The 18,846-nt window shown below is 46.4% G+C and overlaps 1 protein-coding gene across 1 annotated transcript in view; it reads right to left on the bottom strand.

Annotated features, from left to right (window-relative positions):
- The window catches only part of tmem8b (transmembrane protein 8B), a 119,567-nt gene that overhangs the window by 20,338 nt on the left and 80,383 nt on the right, over nt 1-18,846 (bottom strand). The window contains exons 6-7 of the mRNA XM_073047779.1: nt 5,034-5,416; nt 1,366-1,462 (exon numbers count right to left, since the gene is read on the bottom strand). Coding sequence (XP_072903880.1) covers nt 1,366-1,462; nt 5,034-5,416 — 480 coding nt within the window. The remainder of the gene's footprint in view (nt 1-1,365; nt 1,463-5,033; nt 5,417-18,846) is intronic.

Raw genomic sequence — 18,846 nt, 5'->3', positions numbered from 1 at the left:
TATGGGGGTGTATGAGGGGGAGGTGGTTAAGCTTTGCTCCACCTCATGGAGGGATGAGGCATGCAGTCCATCACCTACAATGGTGCACAAGGGGTACACCACTTCACTGTCAGTCATAGCCAAGGCAACCCTATCCCTTCAGAGCCATAGGGGAGGGGGGATGAGAGAGACAGACACCTTGGGCTGTTTACTCTGAATTCCTTTGTGGATCCGCCTAAGACACATGGAACACAGAACATAAAATAGTGCAACACACTACAGGCCCATCGGCCCACAATGTCGTACTGACATTTTAACCTACTCCAAGATCAATCTAACCCTTCCCTCCTATCTAACCCTCATTTTTCTTTCATCCATGTGCCTATCTAAAAGGCTCTTAAATCTCCCTAATATACTTGACTCTATCATCACATTTAGCAGTGTGTTCCACGTACCCACCACTCTGTGTGAGAAACATACCTCTCACATTCCCCTTCCTATACTTTCCTCCAATCACCTTAAAGTAATGCCCCCTCCCCCCATATTAGCCATGTCCGCCTCAGAAATCAATCTCTGGATGTCCACTGGATCAATGCAATTTGTCATCTTGTACAACTCTATCAAGCCACCTCTCAACTCCTTCATTCCAAAGAGAGAAGTCTTAACTCGCTCAAACTATCCCCTTAAGACATGCTCTCTAATCCAGGAGGCAACCTGGTAAATCTTCTCAGCACCCTCTCTAAAGTTTCCACATCCTTCCTCGAAGGGGTGAGCAGAAGGGCTGTATTGAGAGCATCCTGAGCAGCTGCATCACTGCCTGGTTCGGAAATTGCACCATCTCGGATCGCAAGACCCTGCAGCGGATAATAATGTCAGCTGAGAAGATCATCGGGGTCTCTCTTCCCGCCATTACGGACATTTACACTACACGCTGCATCCGCACCCCTCATACAATCTCTTCTCCCTCCTGCCATTTGGGAAAAGGCTCCGAAGCATTCGGGCTCTCACGACCAGACTATGTAACAGTTTCTTCCCCCAAGCTATCAGACTCCTCAATACCCAGAGCCTGGACTGACACCTTGCCCTATTGTCCTGTTTATTATTTATTGTAATGCCTGCACTGTTTTTGTGCACTTTATGCAGTCCTGTGTAGGTCTGTAGTCTAGTGTAGCTTTCTCTGTGTTGTTTTTTTTTACGTAGTTCAGTCTAGTTTTTGTACTGTGTCATGTAACACCATGGTCCTGAAAAACATTGTCTCATTTTTACTGTGCACTGTACCAGCAGTTATGGTCGAAATGACAATAAAAGTGCCTCGACTTGACTTGACTTGAGAACTGACACAGTATTCCCAAGCATTATTCCTGTCCTGCCCCCGGCACACCTTACCTGATTCACAGCTGGTCGACGTGTTGTCCGATGATGTCAGAGGCATCCCGTGATTCAAGCAACCAATCACAGTCACGTTCTCCCCTTTCACCGAGGACTGTGGCAAAAGGAAAAGGAAAAATGGCCGGTTAATCGCTGAGGGGAGACATACATTTCTGTTCTAATTTCACTGGATTCTCCCACCCGCCCGCAGGATGAACGTGCAGACTCCACATGGACAGTGCCCAGGGTCAGGACTGAACCGATGTCACTGGAGGTGAGAGGCACTGGCAAGGTGAGTGAGTGATTGGTGTAGAAATCTGAGAATAGTGACACACCCCAATAGAACAGCTTCTTCCCGAGGGCTGTTATACAGCTGGATAACGCTACACTCCGCTTTGCCAATGGCCTTCGAGTGTGTGGACTGTTGAAGTCACTTGTTGCTGTAAATATGGGAACTTTTTCAAATTAAGCCATGCCACATGCATTGTAAATATCTGTTTTGCACAAACTGCAGCAGCACTACAATCTCGTTGCCTTTGACCGACGACAATAAAGTTCTGTTCTATTCTAGACCGCAGTATGAAGACTGAGAGGGCACAAGTGGACTGAGACATCAGAGAGAAGATCTGATGAAGGACCTTCCAGTTCCGGTCGCCCCTTTGCAGGAAAGTGTGGAGACTTTGTAGAGGGTGAAGAAGATGTTCACCAGGACATTGCCTGGATTAGAGGATACATGCCATACGGAGAGGTTGGACAACCTTGGGATGTTTTCTCTGGAGCGTCAGAGGTTGAAGGAAGATCTGATAGAGGTTTATTAGATTATGAGAAGCATAGAGTAAGCAGCTGGAAGCGTTATCCCCAGGGTGCAAATGTCTAATACCAGAGGGACATGCAGTTAAGGCGAGATGGTATAAGTTCAAAGGAGATGTGTGGGATAAGTCATTGGGTATTTTTAAGTGGAGTTTGATAGGTTCTTCATTATTAAGGGTGTCAAAGGTCACAGTGAGAAGGCAGGAGATTGGAGTTGAGAAGGAAAATAAATTGGCCAAGATGGAATGGCAGAGCAGACTTGATGGGTTGAATGGGTTATAGTATTTTCAGACTGATCCTGGAATTGGTTAAAGGGTTGATATGACATTGTGGGCCAAAGAGCCTCCACTGTTCTATGTTTCTGTTCCTGTCTCTTACGGTTTTATGGGACGTGGGAGGAAACCGGAACAGCTGGGGGAACCCACGTGGCCACAGGGAGAGTGTTGACCCTCAGACCGACAGCACCCATTGCCTGTTCTCCATCCGTGCAGAGTAAACACACTCCTGACACACGTGCTCTCGCGCACACACAAACACTGAGTGTACATTTCAATGCCTTCCCCGGTGTATTCTCATAATGGGCCCCCTGCGCTCGACTTGGCTTGACGGTGCCTTTCCTGCCGTACACAGCAGAATCCTCAATTTCTTTAGTAGCGGGAATGTGTAACTGTGTCTACGTTGTTTGTAAACTGTATTGAAGATGGATATTTCTGTTTATTTTGTAATATAATTGTAACTCCATTGCGGGGTGCATCATATTCTAATTTGCTTGTAGTCTTAAGTTAACTTATTTGGTCATAAAGGATGGTCTGTCCTGGTGCCGAATAAAAAGGAGCTTTTCACCCACTGGAAGGGAGAGAGATTGGGGTTGACAGGAGTTCAAACTGAACAAATATAGTCCAGAGCTATTACTGTGTTTTCTGGTCGATATCTTTCTGTAAATACTGGCATTTTTGTTTTCATTATTTTCACTAATTCTTGTAAGTTTGATTTTTGATGCACATAATAAACACCCTTGCACTGAAGCACTAAGCAACTCCAGCCGTTTTTTTTTCCTCTGGTCATAACCCAATATCTAAGAATTTGACTTTCTCATTGTTGGAGATTGCCGCCACCTTTAATAAACGGGGTCTGCATGTGCAGCGCGGGGCTTGCAGGACCAGTCCCGTTACTTCAATAGGCAGGGGTGTCCCTTGGGCTCGGTTGGTGCAGTACTAATGCACACAACACATTACCAGTAAACTGCACATGCACTTCAAGCTAAACTTAACACGGCAACCCTTGGCTTATAAATTAATTAGATGCACTCTACGGTAAGCTGCAGGGCTCGGAGCCCTGGTTACTTTGCAAATTGGAGGAGAAAAGCAGATTTACACAACGTCTTCAGCTGTCTGCTGACCCTCACTGTAAATGAGCAGGGGAAGACCAGAGGACCGTTGACCCAGGAACAGAATTAGGCCATTCAGCCCATCGAGTCTGTTCCACCATTCCATCATGGCTGATTTGTCTGCCACAGCCGTCTGTGACAACAAATTCCACTGATTCACCACCCTGTGGCTAAAGAAATTCCTCATCATCTCTGTCCTAAAGAGATGTCCTTCTATTCTGAGGTGATGCCCTCTGGTCCTTGACTCCCCCATCATAGGAAACAGCTTCTCCACATCCACTCTATCCAGCCCTATGAATATTCGGTAGATTCAATGAGACCTCCCACAACCCCCCCACCCCACCTTCGATCTTCTGAATTCCAGCGAGTACAGGTGTAAAATGTTCTTCGTACAATAAGCCTTTCAATCCCCGAATCATTTTCATGAACCTCTTTTGAGCAATCTCTACTGTAAGCACACCCTTTCTTAGATAAGGGGCCCAAAACTGGTCACAAAACTCCAAGTATGGTCTGAGCAATGCCGTATAAAGTCTTAGCATCACATCCTTGTTTTTGTATTCTAATCCTCTCAAAATAAATGCTAACATTTCATTTGCCTCGCTTACCAGCAACTCAGCCTGCAAATTAACCTTTAGGGAATGCTGCACGAGTCCCTTTGCATCTCTCTATTCCAGCCTTCTTTCGTCTTTTCTGTCCATCTCTCCACATGTACTTGACTGCATGGGGGGTGGGGGAAGAAGAGAGAAAGAGAGAGGGGGAGAGAGAGGTGGGGGAGACAGAGGGGGCGAGAGCTGGGAGAGAGGGGGAGAGGGGAGAGAGAGAGAGGAGGAGGGAGAGAGAGGGGGTCAGAGGGGGGAGAGAGCTGGGAGAGGGAGAGAGGGGGGAGAGAGAGAGGAGGGAGAGAGGGGGAGACAGTGGGGAAGAGAGCTGGGAGAGGGAGAGAAGGGGAGGGTGAGGGGTAGGGAGGGAGAGGGGTAGGGAGAGAAAGGGGGAGGGAGAGAAAGGGGAGGGAGAGGGGGAGGGGATGGGAAAAAGGAGTAAATGAGAGAGAGAGAATGAAACAGGGGCAATAAAGTGGGAGAGAATGTGAGGAAGAGGCAAGAGAGAGAGATGAGAAAGGGAGAGAGAGAGAGAAACAAGCAAGAGAGAATGAGAAAGAAGGAAGGAGAGTAAAAGAAAGACTGAGAGAAGGAAAAGCAGGGAGAGAGAGCAGAAGACAAATGAGAGAGGGAATGAGAGGGAAGAGAGAGAAAGGGAGAGAACTGAAAGAGAGAGAATAGGAGAGAGAGGGCAAGAGAGAGGTATAGGGAGAGTGGTAGAGAGAGGGAGGCAGCGAGGGAGGTTGAGGGATGTCATTGTGAATAAGAAACTGAGCAACACCAGAACCCGGGCTTGATTGGCTCTTTGAACGTTGACGGCACAGCAGGATCGAACCCAGAGGTTTGGGAGTGGCCCTACTGCCCCCAGCATCGACCCTGACCCTTCTCACCGTGTTCAACTTTAGCTCCATGTTGAGAACGCCTCCGCTGTCTAGGACGGGCATCAGGCTGATGACAAACACAGCCACCTTATCAGGTGGGATGGAAATGTTTGGTCCAAAGAAGATGTAGAAGTGGACAGAGAAGGTGTCCAGCTCATTCCGGAGGGTGGGGCGGACGGGCCAGCACTGGTCTCCCGCGGCAACAGCAGTCCGTTGACCTTCGCCCTCTGCAGAGGCCGTGCCCGACTCATTCAGCTGCTGAGGGGCGAACCCAACAACGGGGAGGCTGTCCAAGATGGAGGGGTTCCCTGGGGAGCCGAACGACTGTGGCATATTCAGTGTTGGGGTAATGGCTGCGGAGATGCCCTTCGAAACAGCGGGCCTGGAACATTCTGAAAAAGAAAGAAGCACAGCTCATTATCATGGGAGTGGGGGCTGGAAGTGGGGGTCATAATTCAGAAGGTGCAGGATAATAGAGGGGGATAGTGAGAAGATGGGCTCCTATAGTGTGACCCTCCCTCAATACAACCCCTCCCACAGTGAGCAGCTCCCACAATACCACCCCTTCCACAGTGTGACCCTCCTTCAGTACCACCCCTCCCACAGTGTGAACCTCCTTCAATACCATCCCTCCTAATGTGACTCTCCCTCAGTCCCACCACCCCTCCCACTGTCTAACATTATGAGAGGTACTGACGAAGTGGACGGGAATGATCTTTTCCCAGGGTAGGTGAGCCCAACACTAAGAGAATAGGTTTAGGGTGAGGAGGGAAAGATTTAGAAGGAACCTGAGGGGCAACTTTTTGTTCCACACAGAGAGTGGTGTGCATATGGAGTGAGCTGAGAGAGGAAGTGGTTGAGGCTGGTACAGTTGTATCATTTAAGGGCACAATAGCGTAGCGTTTAGCTTGACGTTGTACAGCTCAGGGCGTCAGAGTTCAGAATTCAATCCCAGCATCCAGTTTGTACATTCTCCACGTGGGAGGCATGGGTTTCATTCGTGTGCTCCAGTTTCCTCCCACAGACCAAAGACGTAGCAGGTGGTAGGTTAATTGGTCTTGCAAATTGTTCTGTGCTTAGGCTAGGGTTAAATTGGCTGCTGCTGGGCGTTGCAGTTCAAAGAGCCGATGGTCCTATTCCGTGCAGAATTTCTAAATAACTAGGTCAAGATGGTGCCTGCGAACAACACTCCTTTGGTCGACATCTTGTCGATAGATCATGAAACCATCTTTTTCACTCCTTTTATGTTTCTTTCTCATCTTGAATGTGATCCTGGAACTGTTGGAGCCCGTGTTTTGCTGTGTGGAGATTGTTTGGGTGTTAGGCGTGTCTGATGTGGGAGGGGATTGTTTGGGTTTGGGCTTCAGCGCGCTGCAGGTCTCCGAGATTCTGGGAGGCAGAGGGCAGCGTGGGCGAACCTCGTGGGCGAACCTCATAGGCTGCAGGGTGGCACGCGAGCCAATGTTTCACCCCACTTTGCCGATTAAAGCGACGAAGGAGATTGAAACATCGGGGCGAATGCGGAAGATTGGAGACCGCTCGGTTGTCCCAGTGCACTGTGATCTCCGAGAGGCAGAGGTACTGTGAGTGAATGCTTGTGCCGAGACGACTGCAGGATGTTTGGCTCCATTTCGCCGTTTATAACTTCCACTGTTCACCCATTAAAGTGGTATCAAAGTGAGTGCAGAGAGTGAGCGCCGGCTGCCTCTCCTTTTGATCAGTTGCGCTGTACTGGAGATGGGAGACCCGCCGGTGCGCCCGGAGAGGGTGCTCAGGATTTTCCTGCATTTTGGATGTGGACTCTTCTTTTCAGTCTTATAGGCTTTATATTCTGTGTTTTCTCGCCCAATCTTCTTGTTTTTTTTGTGAAGGGAGGGGGGATTTGGGGGTTTGATGTGTCTGATCCATTTTGTTCAATTATTTGTGCAGGGCGAGGGATTTTGGGATTGACGTGCCTGATCCATTTATGCTTGTTTTTTTGTGGGGAGGGGGGATTTTGGGATTGACGTGCCTGATCCATTTATGCTTGTTTTTTTGTGGGGAGGGGGGATTTTGGGATTGACGTGCCTTATATGCTTGATTTTTTTGTGGGGGGGGGGGGGTGATGATCGTGCTGCCTTTCTTTTCTTTCGTGGTTTCATGACTACCTGGAAAATTGAAGAATTTTTGAGTTGTATACTTTGATAACAAGTGAACCTTTAAATCACGGGTAAAGCCCTCGCCACTGTAGAACACACCTACACGAAGCGTTCTTGCAGGAAAGCAGCAGAGTCAGAATCAGGTTTATTATCACCGGCATTTGCCATGAAATTTGTTGACTTAGCAGCAGCAGTACAATGCAACACAGGATAATATAGAAAAAAAGTTAATCAATTACAGTACGTATACATGTATATTAAATACTCATATTAAAAATAGTGCAAAAACCCAAAAAAAGTAGTGTTCAATGTCCATTTAGGAATCGGATGGCAGAGGGGAAGAAGCTGTTCCTGAATCGTTGTGTGTGTGCCTTCAGGCTTCTGTATCTCCTACCAACGGTAACAGTGAGGAGAGGCCATGTCCTAGGTGATGGGGGTCCTTAATAATGGACGCTGCCTTTCTGAGGCACTACTCTTTGATGATGTCTTGAATACTACGGAGGCCAGTACACAAGATGGAGCTGACTAATTTTACATGTCTCTGTAGCTTCTTTCAGTCCTGCGCAGTAGCCCCCCCCCCCCACCCCCCATATCAGGCAGCAATGCAGCCAATCAGTGTGCTCCCCAGGGTACGTCTCTGGAAGTCTGTGAGTGACAAACCAAATCTCCTCAAACTCCTAATGAAACATAGCAGCTGAGTTGCCTTCTTTGTAGCTGCATTGATACGTTGGGACCAGGTTAGATCCCCAGAGATCCTGACACCCAGGAATGAAATTGCTCACTCTCTCCACTTCTGATCCCTCAGTGAGGATCGGTTCCATCAGCAGGGACCCCTCACCGCCACCCAGGCGACACTCTCTTGTCGCTGCTGCCATCAGGACGGAGGTACAGGAGCCTCAGCTCCCACACAACCAGATTCAGGAACAGTTACTACCCCACAGCCATCAGGCTCTTGAACCAAAGGGGATAACTTCACTCGTTCCATCATGGAACATGGACTCACTTTCAAGGACTCTTCATCTCAAATGTTAATATTTATTGCTAATTTATTTATTGTTATTTCTTTCTTTTTGTATTTGCACAGTTTGTTGTCTTTTGCACAGTAGCTGAATGCCCAAGTTGGTGTGGTCTTTCATTGATTCTGTTTATTATCCTTTTATGGATTTATTGAGAATGCCAGCAAGGAAATGAATCTCAGGGTTGTATATGGTGGCATATACTGAATGTACTTTGATAAAAAAGCACTTGGACAGGTACATGATGGGTTGGTGTTTGGAGGGATATCAACTGAACACAGTAAATTGGAACTATTGGGTAGGCACAGTGGCCAGCACAGACCAGTCAGGCCATAGGGCCTGTTCCTGTGCTGTACTGATCTCTGACTCTAACCCCAGGACATACTGTCTCTACTTACGAAACTGCCCAATTATCAGCAGTGTGTGAAAGGGGGTATAAACAGAGCTGGAGGGGTCAAATGGACAACAAAGATTTTGCTTCCTGAATACCTTTAGGTGTATCTTATGAATTTTGGGCGACTGATCATGAAAATCACCATGAAATTTCCCTATCACGCACCATTTTTTAAAATCACTTATGTTTATTATTTCAATTCATAATTCAAGTCAATTAAAATGTTGCCTATAATGTAAGCTGGAAAGTTTCCTATCTTGTCCAGGCATGCTTGGCCATGCTTAGGCGGCATGGCTGCTGCAAGGCAGGACAGGTTTCAGTAATAATTATTGGGTTCAGGACTGTAAGGATGGAATTTGCTATCACCGGCCATGAAAATTTCTATGAAGGATTTTGATATTTGAGACAGATGCTTCCCAGAATAACTGATGCCAAGATTAAGGAAGGCATTTTTGTTGGTCCACAAATCAAACAGGTCATCAGTGACAGGCAATTTGAAGAATTTCTAGTGGGACCGGAGAAAATCACATGGAAGGTTTTCAAGGAAGTTGTTGAAATTTTTCTCGGCATCTACAGAGCACCAAACTACATGCAGCATGTAAAACCATGAAATGCAACATATCACTAAAGAAACACACACAAAATGCTGGTGGAACACACTAACTGAAAGGAAAGATAGTAAGAGATTTGAGATTACAGACTCTTACTATCTTTCCTTCCAGTTAGTCCTGACGAAGGGTCTCGGCCTAAAACGTCGACAGTGCTTCTTCCTATAGATGCTGCCTGACCTGCTGCGTTCCACCAGCATTTTGTGTGTGTTGCTTGAATTTCCAGCATCTGCAGATTTTCTCGTGTTTGCATGTCACTAAAGATTCATCTTCTGCATTCCCATTTAGACTTCTTCCCTGCCAGTCTTGGTGCTGTTAGTGACGAGCACGGTGAAAGGTTTCACACTCCTGGACTGAGGCCTCATGGTAGTTCAGTGGTTAGCATAATGCTATTAGAGCACCAGCAACCCGGGTTCAATTCCCACCTCTGTCTGTAACATTGGGGTTCAATTCCCACTGCTGACTGTAACATTGGGGTTCAATTCCCACCGCTGACTGTAACATTGGGGTTCAATTCCCACCACTGTCTGTAACATTGGGGTTCAATTCCCACCGCTGACTGTAACATTGGGGTTCAATTCCCACTGCTGTCTGTAACATTGGGGTTCAATTCCCACCGCTGACTGTAACATTGGGGTTCAATTCCCATCACCGTCTGTAACATTGGGGTTCAATTCCCATCACCGTCTGTAACATTGGGGTTCAATTCCCATCGTCTGTAAGATTGGGGTTCAATTCCCATCACCCTTTGTAAGATTGGGTTCAATTCCCATCACCATCTGTAAGATTGGGGTTCAATTCTCATCACCGTCTGTAAGATTGGGGTTCAATTCTCATCACCGTCTGTGAGATTGGGTTCAATTCCCATCACTGTCTGTAAGGTTGGGTTCAATTCCCATCACTGTCTGTGAGATTGGGTTCAATTCCCATCACCGTCTGTGAGATTGGGTTCAATTCCCATCACTGTCTGTAAGGTTGGGTTCAATTCCCATCACTGTCTGTGAGATTGGGTTCAATTCCCATCACCGTCTGTAAGATTGGGGTTCAATTCCCATCACTGTCTGTGAGATTGGGTTCAATTCCCATCACTGTCTGTGAGATTGGGTTCAATTCCCATCACCGTCTGTGAGATTGGGGTTCAATTCCTGCCGCTGTCTGGAAGGAGTTTGTACGCTCTTCCCATGACTGCACAGATTTCCTCCAGGTGTCCTGGTTTCCTCCCAAAGACGTACAGGTTAGTCGTAGGTTTGTTTGTTTATTTATTGTGATACATCCCTTCCAACCCTGTAAGCCGCAATGCCCAGCAGCCAGCCCGAATTTAACCCTGGCCTAATCACCAGACAACTTACAGTGACCTGATAAACAGTCCGTCCTGGACCGTGGGAGGAACCCACGGGGTCACTGGGAGAACGAGCAAACTCCTTACAGACAGCAGCAGGAACTGAACCCATATCGCTGGTAGTATAAAGTGTTGTGCTAACCACTATTCTACTGTGCCACTCACATGGGTATAATGGGGGGGGGGGCTCGTTGGGCCAGAGGGGGCCGTTACTGTGCTCTAGGTCTAGTAGATATTAAAACAGTACCACGGAGGGAGGTACTGGTTTAGGGTGAGAGGGGAAACATTTATAAGTACCTGAGGGGCCCCCCTGAAGGGTGGGGAGTGTACGGAACGAGCTGCCCAAGGAAGAGGTAGTTACTCAGAGCAGAGACTTCAGGGCATTGCTGGGGTGGGGAGGGACTGGGAAGGTGAGATGAGCGAAGGAATGGGGGGGGGTGTAAACACACCAGTCACGTGACAACTCTTTCCAGGGACATGATCACATTTACAGTGACGGGCTTCCTTATGCAAAATCTCTTCGAAAGACTTCAGACAAAACCGTTGTCTGTGATGATTCAGAGAGATAATGAGGCTCACACCGCAGAGATAAATAGGGAAACACATTATTCAGAGCAACAGAGAGAAACAAAATTATATAGTACATCGAATTCAAATTGTTATATCAAACAACAGAGGTGGGCAGATATAAATTCAAGTTAATAGGTAGTTAGCCATTCAGATATGTAGATGGAGGTATAATGGTAGGTTAGAAAGATAGTGTGTATATACAGAGAGAGATTGGGGTGAGAGATAGTGTGAAGTAACAGCAAGAGAGAGGGAGAGAAAACAGAAAGGAAGAGAGAAGGATTAAAAGAGAGAGAGAAATGGAAGAAGAAAATTAGAGAAATAGAAATGAAGATGGAAAGAGAAAAAAAATGAGAGACACAGAGACAGAGGGAGTGACTAGGAGAGAATGCAAGAGAAACCAAGACAGAGTGAAGTTGCAATGGAAATGAAAACGAGAGTGAGGTAGGGACTTTGAAGGGTCGTGGGATAGAGAGAGTGAAATATACAAAAGAGGGATATTGAGAGAGAGAGAATGAGACCATAGTGTGTGATACTGACAAAGAGAGAGTGTAATAGAGAGAGTGCAGAGACTGAGAGATATATCAATGGAAAGCTATTGTTCAGCTGGGCCTATTAATTTATTCTCATAAAGAGAGGTTGCCTGGGAAACCGCACTGTGAGAGCAGACGTCAAGTTAATTCATAGCTCAGATGGCTAAATACCTGGGAACAAAGCCTATGTCCCAGTCACAAGGAGTGTGCTAGTCCGCTTAGGCTGGTGTTGAGCAGACAGTGTAATTGTCTGGCTGAGAGTCAGCCTTAGGAGCCTGTGGACCCACAGCATCAGGTTACCCTCCAACCATCAGACTCCTCAGCCAGAGGGGATGAATTCACTCACCACAACACTAAACTAATCCACAGTTTATGGACTCACTTTCAAGGACTGTACAACTCATTTTCCCGGTAGTATTTATCTATCTGTCTGCTTGCTTGTTTATTTACTTATCGGGGCACCCCAGTAGCGTAACAGCGCAACGCTGCTACAGCTTGGACGACAATTCCTACGCTGCCTGTAACAAGTTTGTGCACTCTTCCTGTGAGCGTGAGGGTTTCCTCCAGATGCTCCAGTTTCCTCCCAAATACCAGTGAGCAGGTTGACTGGTTATTGCAACTTGTCCTGTGATTAGGCTGGGGTCAAATAGGTGGGTTTCTGGGTGGCACAGCTCAAAGAGCTGGGAGGTCCTGTTCCGTGCCATATCGCCAAATAAATAAATTAATAAATGAGTACAATTTTCAGTATTATTTTGTATTTGCACAGATTGCCATTTGCTGTGAATTGGTTGTTTGTCAGTCTTTGTGTGCAGATTTTCATTGATTCTACTGTGAATGCCCACAAGAAAACAAATCTCAGGGTTGTATATGTGTGCACTTTGAGAATAAACTTACTCTGAACTTTGAGGGAGTCTCATTAACAAGGAGGGAGCTCCATGTCCATCGAGGGAATGGCTAACAATCGACATCATTTATTGTAGAATAAATCACAAGTGGATTTTACATTTGAAGTGAAAATGGGACACTCGGGTCAACGAGGCTTCCATCACCCCACAGCTGAAACCTTCTTCCTTGCCTCAGCCACTCACAGACTCCACTACTCCAAGGCACACAGAAAGGTGCTGGAAAAGGGCCAGTAACATCATGAAGGATCCCACCCTCCCTGCTCACGGACTGTTTGTCCCAGTCCCATCAGATATACCATCCACGCCAGGACCACCAGACTCAAAAAACAGTTACTTTCCCCAAGCAGTAACACTGATCAACCCCTCCACCCACTAACCCACCCCCCACACCCCCAACCACCCCTACTTTATCACTTCCTGGTGGTAACTTTATGTACAGACACTCCTGTGCCTGGCGTCACTTTATGGACACACAATCAATCTATGCATATAAGCTATCGTAAGTATTTATATTTATTGTGTTTTTTATTATTATGTTTTTTGTCTCCATTACATTTGCATACTGAAAATGACATTAAAGAACCTTGAATCAAGACCTGACGTGATCTGAAGCCCTGCAATGTGCCTCCAGCTCCCTATCGCTAGCATCCATGTTCAAATGGGCTCACCTCCCTGCCCATCTCTGTAACCTCCTTCGGGTTAAAGGTTAGCTGTATTTGTCCCGTGGACATGGAAAGATGCAGTGAAATGTGTCGAATACCATTACAGTCCGAGGATGTGCTGGGGGGGGGGGGGGCAGCCCACAAGTGTCGCCATGCTCCCAGCTCCAACACAGCAGGCCCCCAGTTTACCAGATCAAACCCTTACGGCTCTGGAATGTGGGAGGAAACTGGAGTGTCTGAAGGAAACCCATGGGATGAGCGGACAAACTCCTTGCAGGCAGCAGAATTGAACCCCGATCTCTGGCCCTGTGAATTATCATCCATCTTTTCACTATTTATTTGTCTTTGTAACTTATACTAATCTGTATGTTTTGCACTTTACTGCTGCTACGACGACGAATTTCAGGACTGACGGTCACCTGCACGTCTGGTTGTTAATGCAAATCACGTGGCAGCAGTTCTTTGCATAAAAGCATGCAGACATGGTCAAGAGGTTCAGTTGTTGTTCAGACTAAACATCAGAGTGGGGAAGAAATGTGATCTAGGTGACTTTGACTAGAATGATTGCTCATGCCAGACAGGGTGGTTGGAGTATCTCAGAAACTGCTGATCTCCTGGGATTTTACTGAGGCTACGTCCACACTACACTGGATAAATCCATAACCGAAGCTTTTTCTCTTCGTTTTTACCCTCCGTCCACACTAAAACAGCGTTTTCGTCCCCCGAAACCGGAGCTTTTCAGAAACGTTTTCCAGGGTGGGTATTTTTGAAAATGCTGCTCGAGCAGATCAGTGTGGACGGGGTAACCGGAGACTTTAGAAAACGCTGTCAGACGGCAGCGCGCTATTTCATTGTTTTCTTGAATGCAACCTAATAATTTCAGAACAGACAGCAACGAGACTGAAGCCAGAACAGTTAGAAATGTACTCACCAAATACTTTGACCCATAACTTACTGAATAAATAAGTATACTCACTGTGCCCTGTTTTCTGTCCTTGCTCGTATGAAGGTGGTTTACCTATTTATGCAAATACTTCTCTGACAATAGATGTGTAACAGCCTAATGTAATATTGTATGGAAATACAAGATAACACTAATGCAGACATGTTTTATACATTTGACAAGGTGCTTTATTAGTGCAACAGAGTTAGTCAGTTTTTCAATGTTTGTCGTCAGCCGGGTCAATCTGTCCGTGAATTCCCTGTCGATTGCCTCCGTTTGCTCCAGTATTTTTTTTTACTTTTAAGTTCTCCTGCATGAGAGCCAATAGCTGTCCGTAGTTTTAAGTTTTTCTAGTCTGTAACTGCACAAACGCGCACTTTCACGGCGAGATTCGACACCAAACATGTCGCTTGTTTTCGGTGGATGTGTCCTGCACATGCCCAGTAGGAGGAGATTCGCCAAAATCTCCTTTTGGGTGTGGATGGAGATATTTTCAAAAACGCATAGTGTGGACGCCTATTGTTTTTATGCAAAACCGACGTTTTCAAAATTATCCGGTCTAGTGTGGATGTAGCCTGAGAATGGTGCAAGAATAAAAAAAAATCCAGGGAGTGGCAGCTGTGTGGGTGAAAATGCCTCATAAGTGGGAGAGGCCAGACTGGATCAAGCTGACAGGAAGGCGACAGTAACTCAAATAAGCACACGTTACAACAGTGGTGTGTAGACAAGCTTCTCTGAACACACAACATGTCGAACCTTGAGGGGGGTGGTTTGCAGCAACAGGAAACAACATCAGCTTGCAATCCTGTGGGCAACTCCTCTTCCCAATAAAGCAGCTACTGATTGTACTCAAGAGTCACAAACAAAAGGTAAACACAGAAGGTATCACATCAGTGATAATAAATCTGATTCTGATCCTGGACATTTGCAGCCTGGTCTGCCGTCTGAAATGCTTTCTCTCCACAGATGCTGCCTGTCTGGCTGAGCATTAACCTCAGTTTACTTCAGATTTCCAGCGCCTGCAGATTTTATTTTGATGTTGTGGCCTAATTGAATGCCGAAGCTGGTTTGAAGGCCTAAATCCCTTCCTCTATTCCCATCAGACAACAGAGAACGATATTTACCAAGAAGAGACCACGGGACAAGTTACAAGACAGATAGATTTTGTAATGATACTGACAGATCATTACCAGTGCGATTGAACTGCATTGCAAATTACTTTCACAATTGAATTTAAGCCTCACAGATCAGTGAAATATAATTGTCTTGGACTTACTTTAAAAATGGAACAATACGTATTTCTCTGTGCCCCTGGGTCCAGCGAATATCCTTCCTCGTTTGGTAAGCTGGATGACTTATTTTAATTTGGAGACATGAAATCATGAATAAAATAATAACAATTGAGGCAGTGGTGACCACAGAATAATTATAGCACACAGGATGAGGAATTCATGCCCCAAGGCTAACAGACACAAAGTGCTGGAGGAACTCAGTGGATCAGGCAGCATCTATGGAACTGAATAAACATTTGACGTTTCAGGACGAGACCCTTCTTCAGGACTGCAGTGGAGGGGGGGAGGGGTAGGAGGACAGCGAGAAGATGATAGGTGAAGCCAGGCGGGTGGGAAGGGTGAAGGGTTGGAGGAGAAGGAATCTGATCGGACATGTGGCTGTGGTAGTGAGTCTGGGTGAACAGCTGGTCGAAGAGTCAGAGGGAGCAGAGATCACAGAGGGAGAGCAGTGAGGGACGGTCACTGAATTCCCATCGAAGAGAAGATTTAAACGTCTTCGGGGTAGGCATCCCTGGAAGAGGCTTCACAATGGAGCAGCAAATCACACACAGGAGAGTCCTCTTGCGGCAAGCTGTGCTCGTCACCGCTTGGAGCATAATGCTGTCAACACAGTGGAAATGAGAGGCGCGAACACAAAACGCTGGAGGACTCAGAAAGCCAGGAAATGAGAAATGAGAGTTGGCTTCCACTGACAAACCCCGACCTGCGCCCCTCCCTTGGAAATTAATGGTCAGGCTGTGTCTGTCATTGAATCTTTCAAATCCCTGGGGTCTATCATTACCAATTGATTGTATCATTACATTACACTGGTCACTAGGAAAGCCCAACACAGATTGTTTCTTCCCACGCCAGCACCTCAGGGTGCATCCTGATGGCCTTTTACCCAGCCATCATTGAGAATTGTGACCATCTCTATCACCGTTTGGTTTCCCGCTGCCTCGCAGTTGCAGAGAGTGGCCACTCAGCGGAGATCATCTTCGCCGGAGCGAAGATACGAGCTGGAGAAACTACTCACCCAAACAGTCACCTATTCACCAAACTGCCAACAGGGAGACACTAGAAGTCCACCACCACCAGGACTGAACGTCATCTCTGAAGCTTCCTTCCTATTGCTACCCAGCTTCTGGACAACACTCACTCAGGCGCAACACCCTAACGGACCCTGCGCAACATCGTTAAACGGTCTTTCCCGCTCTCCTTGTCCTGTTGATTATCGCTAAATCAGTTCCTGAGTTCACTTCTATTTAACTTTGATTACTGACGTTTACACAAGTGACTGCTAATTGTTGATAGGTCCCAGCCGTTTGCACTATTGTCTTGTAAATCGCTGGTTGTCACTGTGCTGTCTGTTAAGATATTGTCCTGTGCTTTGTGCTTGGCACCGAACCACAATCAATTCTGGGATGTCTCACAGACTGGCAATAAAGTGATTCTGAAGAGATTCTGCAGTTTGTGGAAATCCAGAGCAACACACGCAAATCGCTGGAGAAACTCAGCAGGTCAGGCAGCGTCTATGAAGAGGACAGTCCAGGCTGCTGTCATTGTTTACAGAGTGCACAGGGTTTTATTTAGATTTACAAGTGGAGCAAACAAAATGTCACAAAGTACTTAGAGCAAAAGGGTTCTCTTACCTTTACATGGCCATTAAAATGGGCCAATCCTATTAAGCAAAGGATCTGAGGACCTCAGGTCGGGAACCTTGCTTTGGAGCATTGTCTTTGCTTCTGGTCTCCTCATTACAGGAAGGATGTGGAAGCTTTAGAGAGGGTGCAGAGGAGATTTACCGGGGTGCTGACTAGATTAGCGATCATGTCTTATGAAGATAGGCTGAGTGATCTTGTGTTATTCTCTTTGGAGAGAAGGAGGGCGAGAGGCAACTTGATAGAGGTGTACAGGATGATAAGAGGTATAAATCAGGTGGACAGCCAGGGCCATTTACACAAAGCAGAAATGGCTATTACAATGAGGCATAATTTTAAGGTGATTGGAGGGAAGTACAGGAGCATATCAGAGGTAGAATTTTTACGCAGAGAGGGTACGGAAGTGTCTGGGGCTGAAGTAGAGGGAGACACATTACGTACATTTAAGATCAGTCCTGACAAAGGGTCTCGGCCCGAAAGGTCGACTGTACTTCTTCCTATAGATGCTGCCTAGCCTGCTGCGTTCCACCACCATTTTGTGTATGTGTTGCACGTACATTTAAGAGACTCTTAAGTACACGGCTGATAGAAAACAGAAAGCTTGTGGGAGGGAAGGGCAGATTGCTCAGAGCAATTAAAAGGTAGGCCAACATTGTGGGCCGAAGGACCGGTACTGTGCAATAGTGTTCAATGTTCTACGTCAGGGCCGGCTTTCTCTGTGAGAAATACCTGTAACTCTTTCTCTTGATGCCAAGGGACAGGGTGAAATGTCAGCAGTAAAATATTTAAGGAGAATCTGACAAGGAACTTCTTTGAAGTTCAATGTTCAAAGCAAATGTTTTTATCAAAGTACATATACAACCCTGAGATTCATTTTCTTGTGGGCGTACTCAGTCAGCAAAAATGTTAGGCCATTCAGCCCATTGAGTCTGCTCCACCATTAGATCATGGCTTATTTACTATCCCTCTCAAACCCATTCAACATCTGTTTTAAATCAGATCTGGCTAAAGAAATTGCTCCTCATCTCTGTTCTAAAGGGACATCCTTCTATTCCAAGGCTGTGCTCTCTGGCCCGAGACCCTCCCTCCATAGGAAACATTGTTTTCATATCCACTCCATCTAGACTTTTCAGTATTTGATAGATTTCACTTCAATGAGATTCCCACCCATCTCACTCTTCTAAACAACAGCAAGTGCAGGCCCAGAGCCAACAAACACTTCTCATAGTTAACTCTTTCATTTCTGGGATCATTGCCATGAACCTCCACTCCATCTAGGCCTTTCAATTGTAACATTTAAGAAAAGTTTGTATCGGTACATTGATGTGGAAGGTGCAGAGTGCTACGGTCTGGCTGCAGGTAAATGGCACCAGCAAAGTAGCAGCCTGGCACATACTAGATGGACTGAATGGCCTGTTTCTATGCTGCAGTTCTGATTTATTTCCGTTGCAACATTCTGGTGTCCCGCCATCAGCAGTTAAACCTTTCCCAGAGCGCTACACTAACAACCAGTGAGGGGTCTAGCAAGCGTCATCAGCACTGTTATGAAGAAAATGTAGCTGTCAACTGGCACACACCGAGGTGTTTTCATTACACCAAGCATCATATTTCTTCAAAATATTGAATTTTGGCCCATTGAGCCAACTTTGGTTCAAAGATCAGTCTGTTTTGTGCTCACTTTGCCTGTAAACCATTCTCTCACCTTCCCACGCCACCTCTTCAGACAGAGCAGCAACTCCACTTCCAGAACATCCATTCAGACCAACTTTTACAGAGTCCTGGCCA

This window comes from Hemitrygon akajei, chromosome 6 (genome assembly GCF_048418815.1).
Source record: "Hemitrygon akajei chromosome 6, sHemAka1.3, whole genome shotgun sequence".
Lineage (NCBI taxonomy): Eukaryota > Metazoa > Chordata > Chondrichthyes > Myliobatiformes > Dasyatidae > Hemitrygon > Hemitrygon akajei.
The sequence above is the reverse complement of the archived record's forward strand: the minus strand, read 5'-3'. Positions and strand labels throughout refer to the sequence as shown.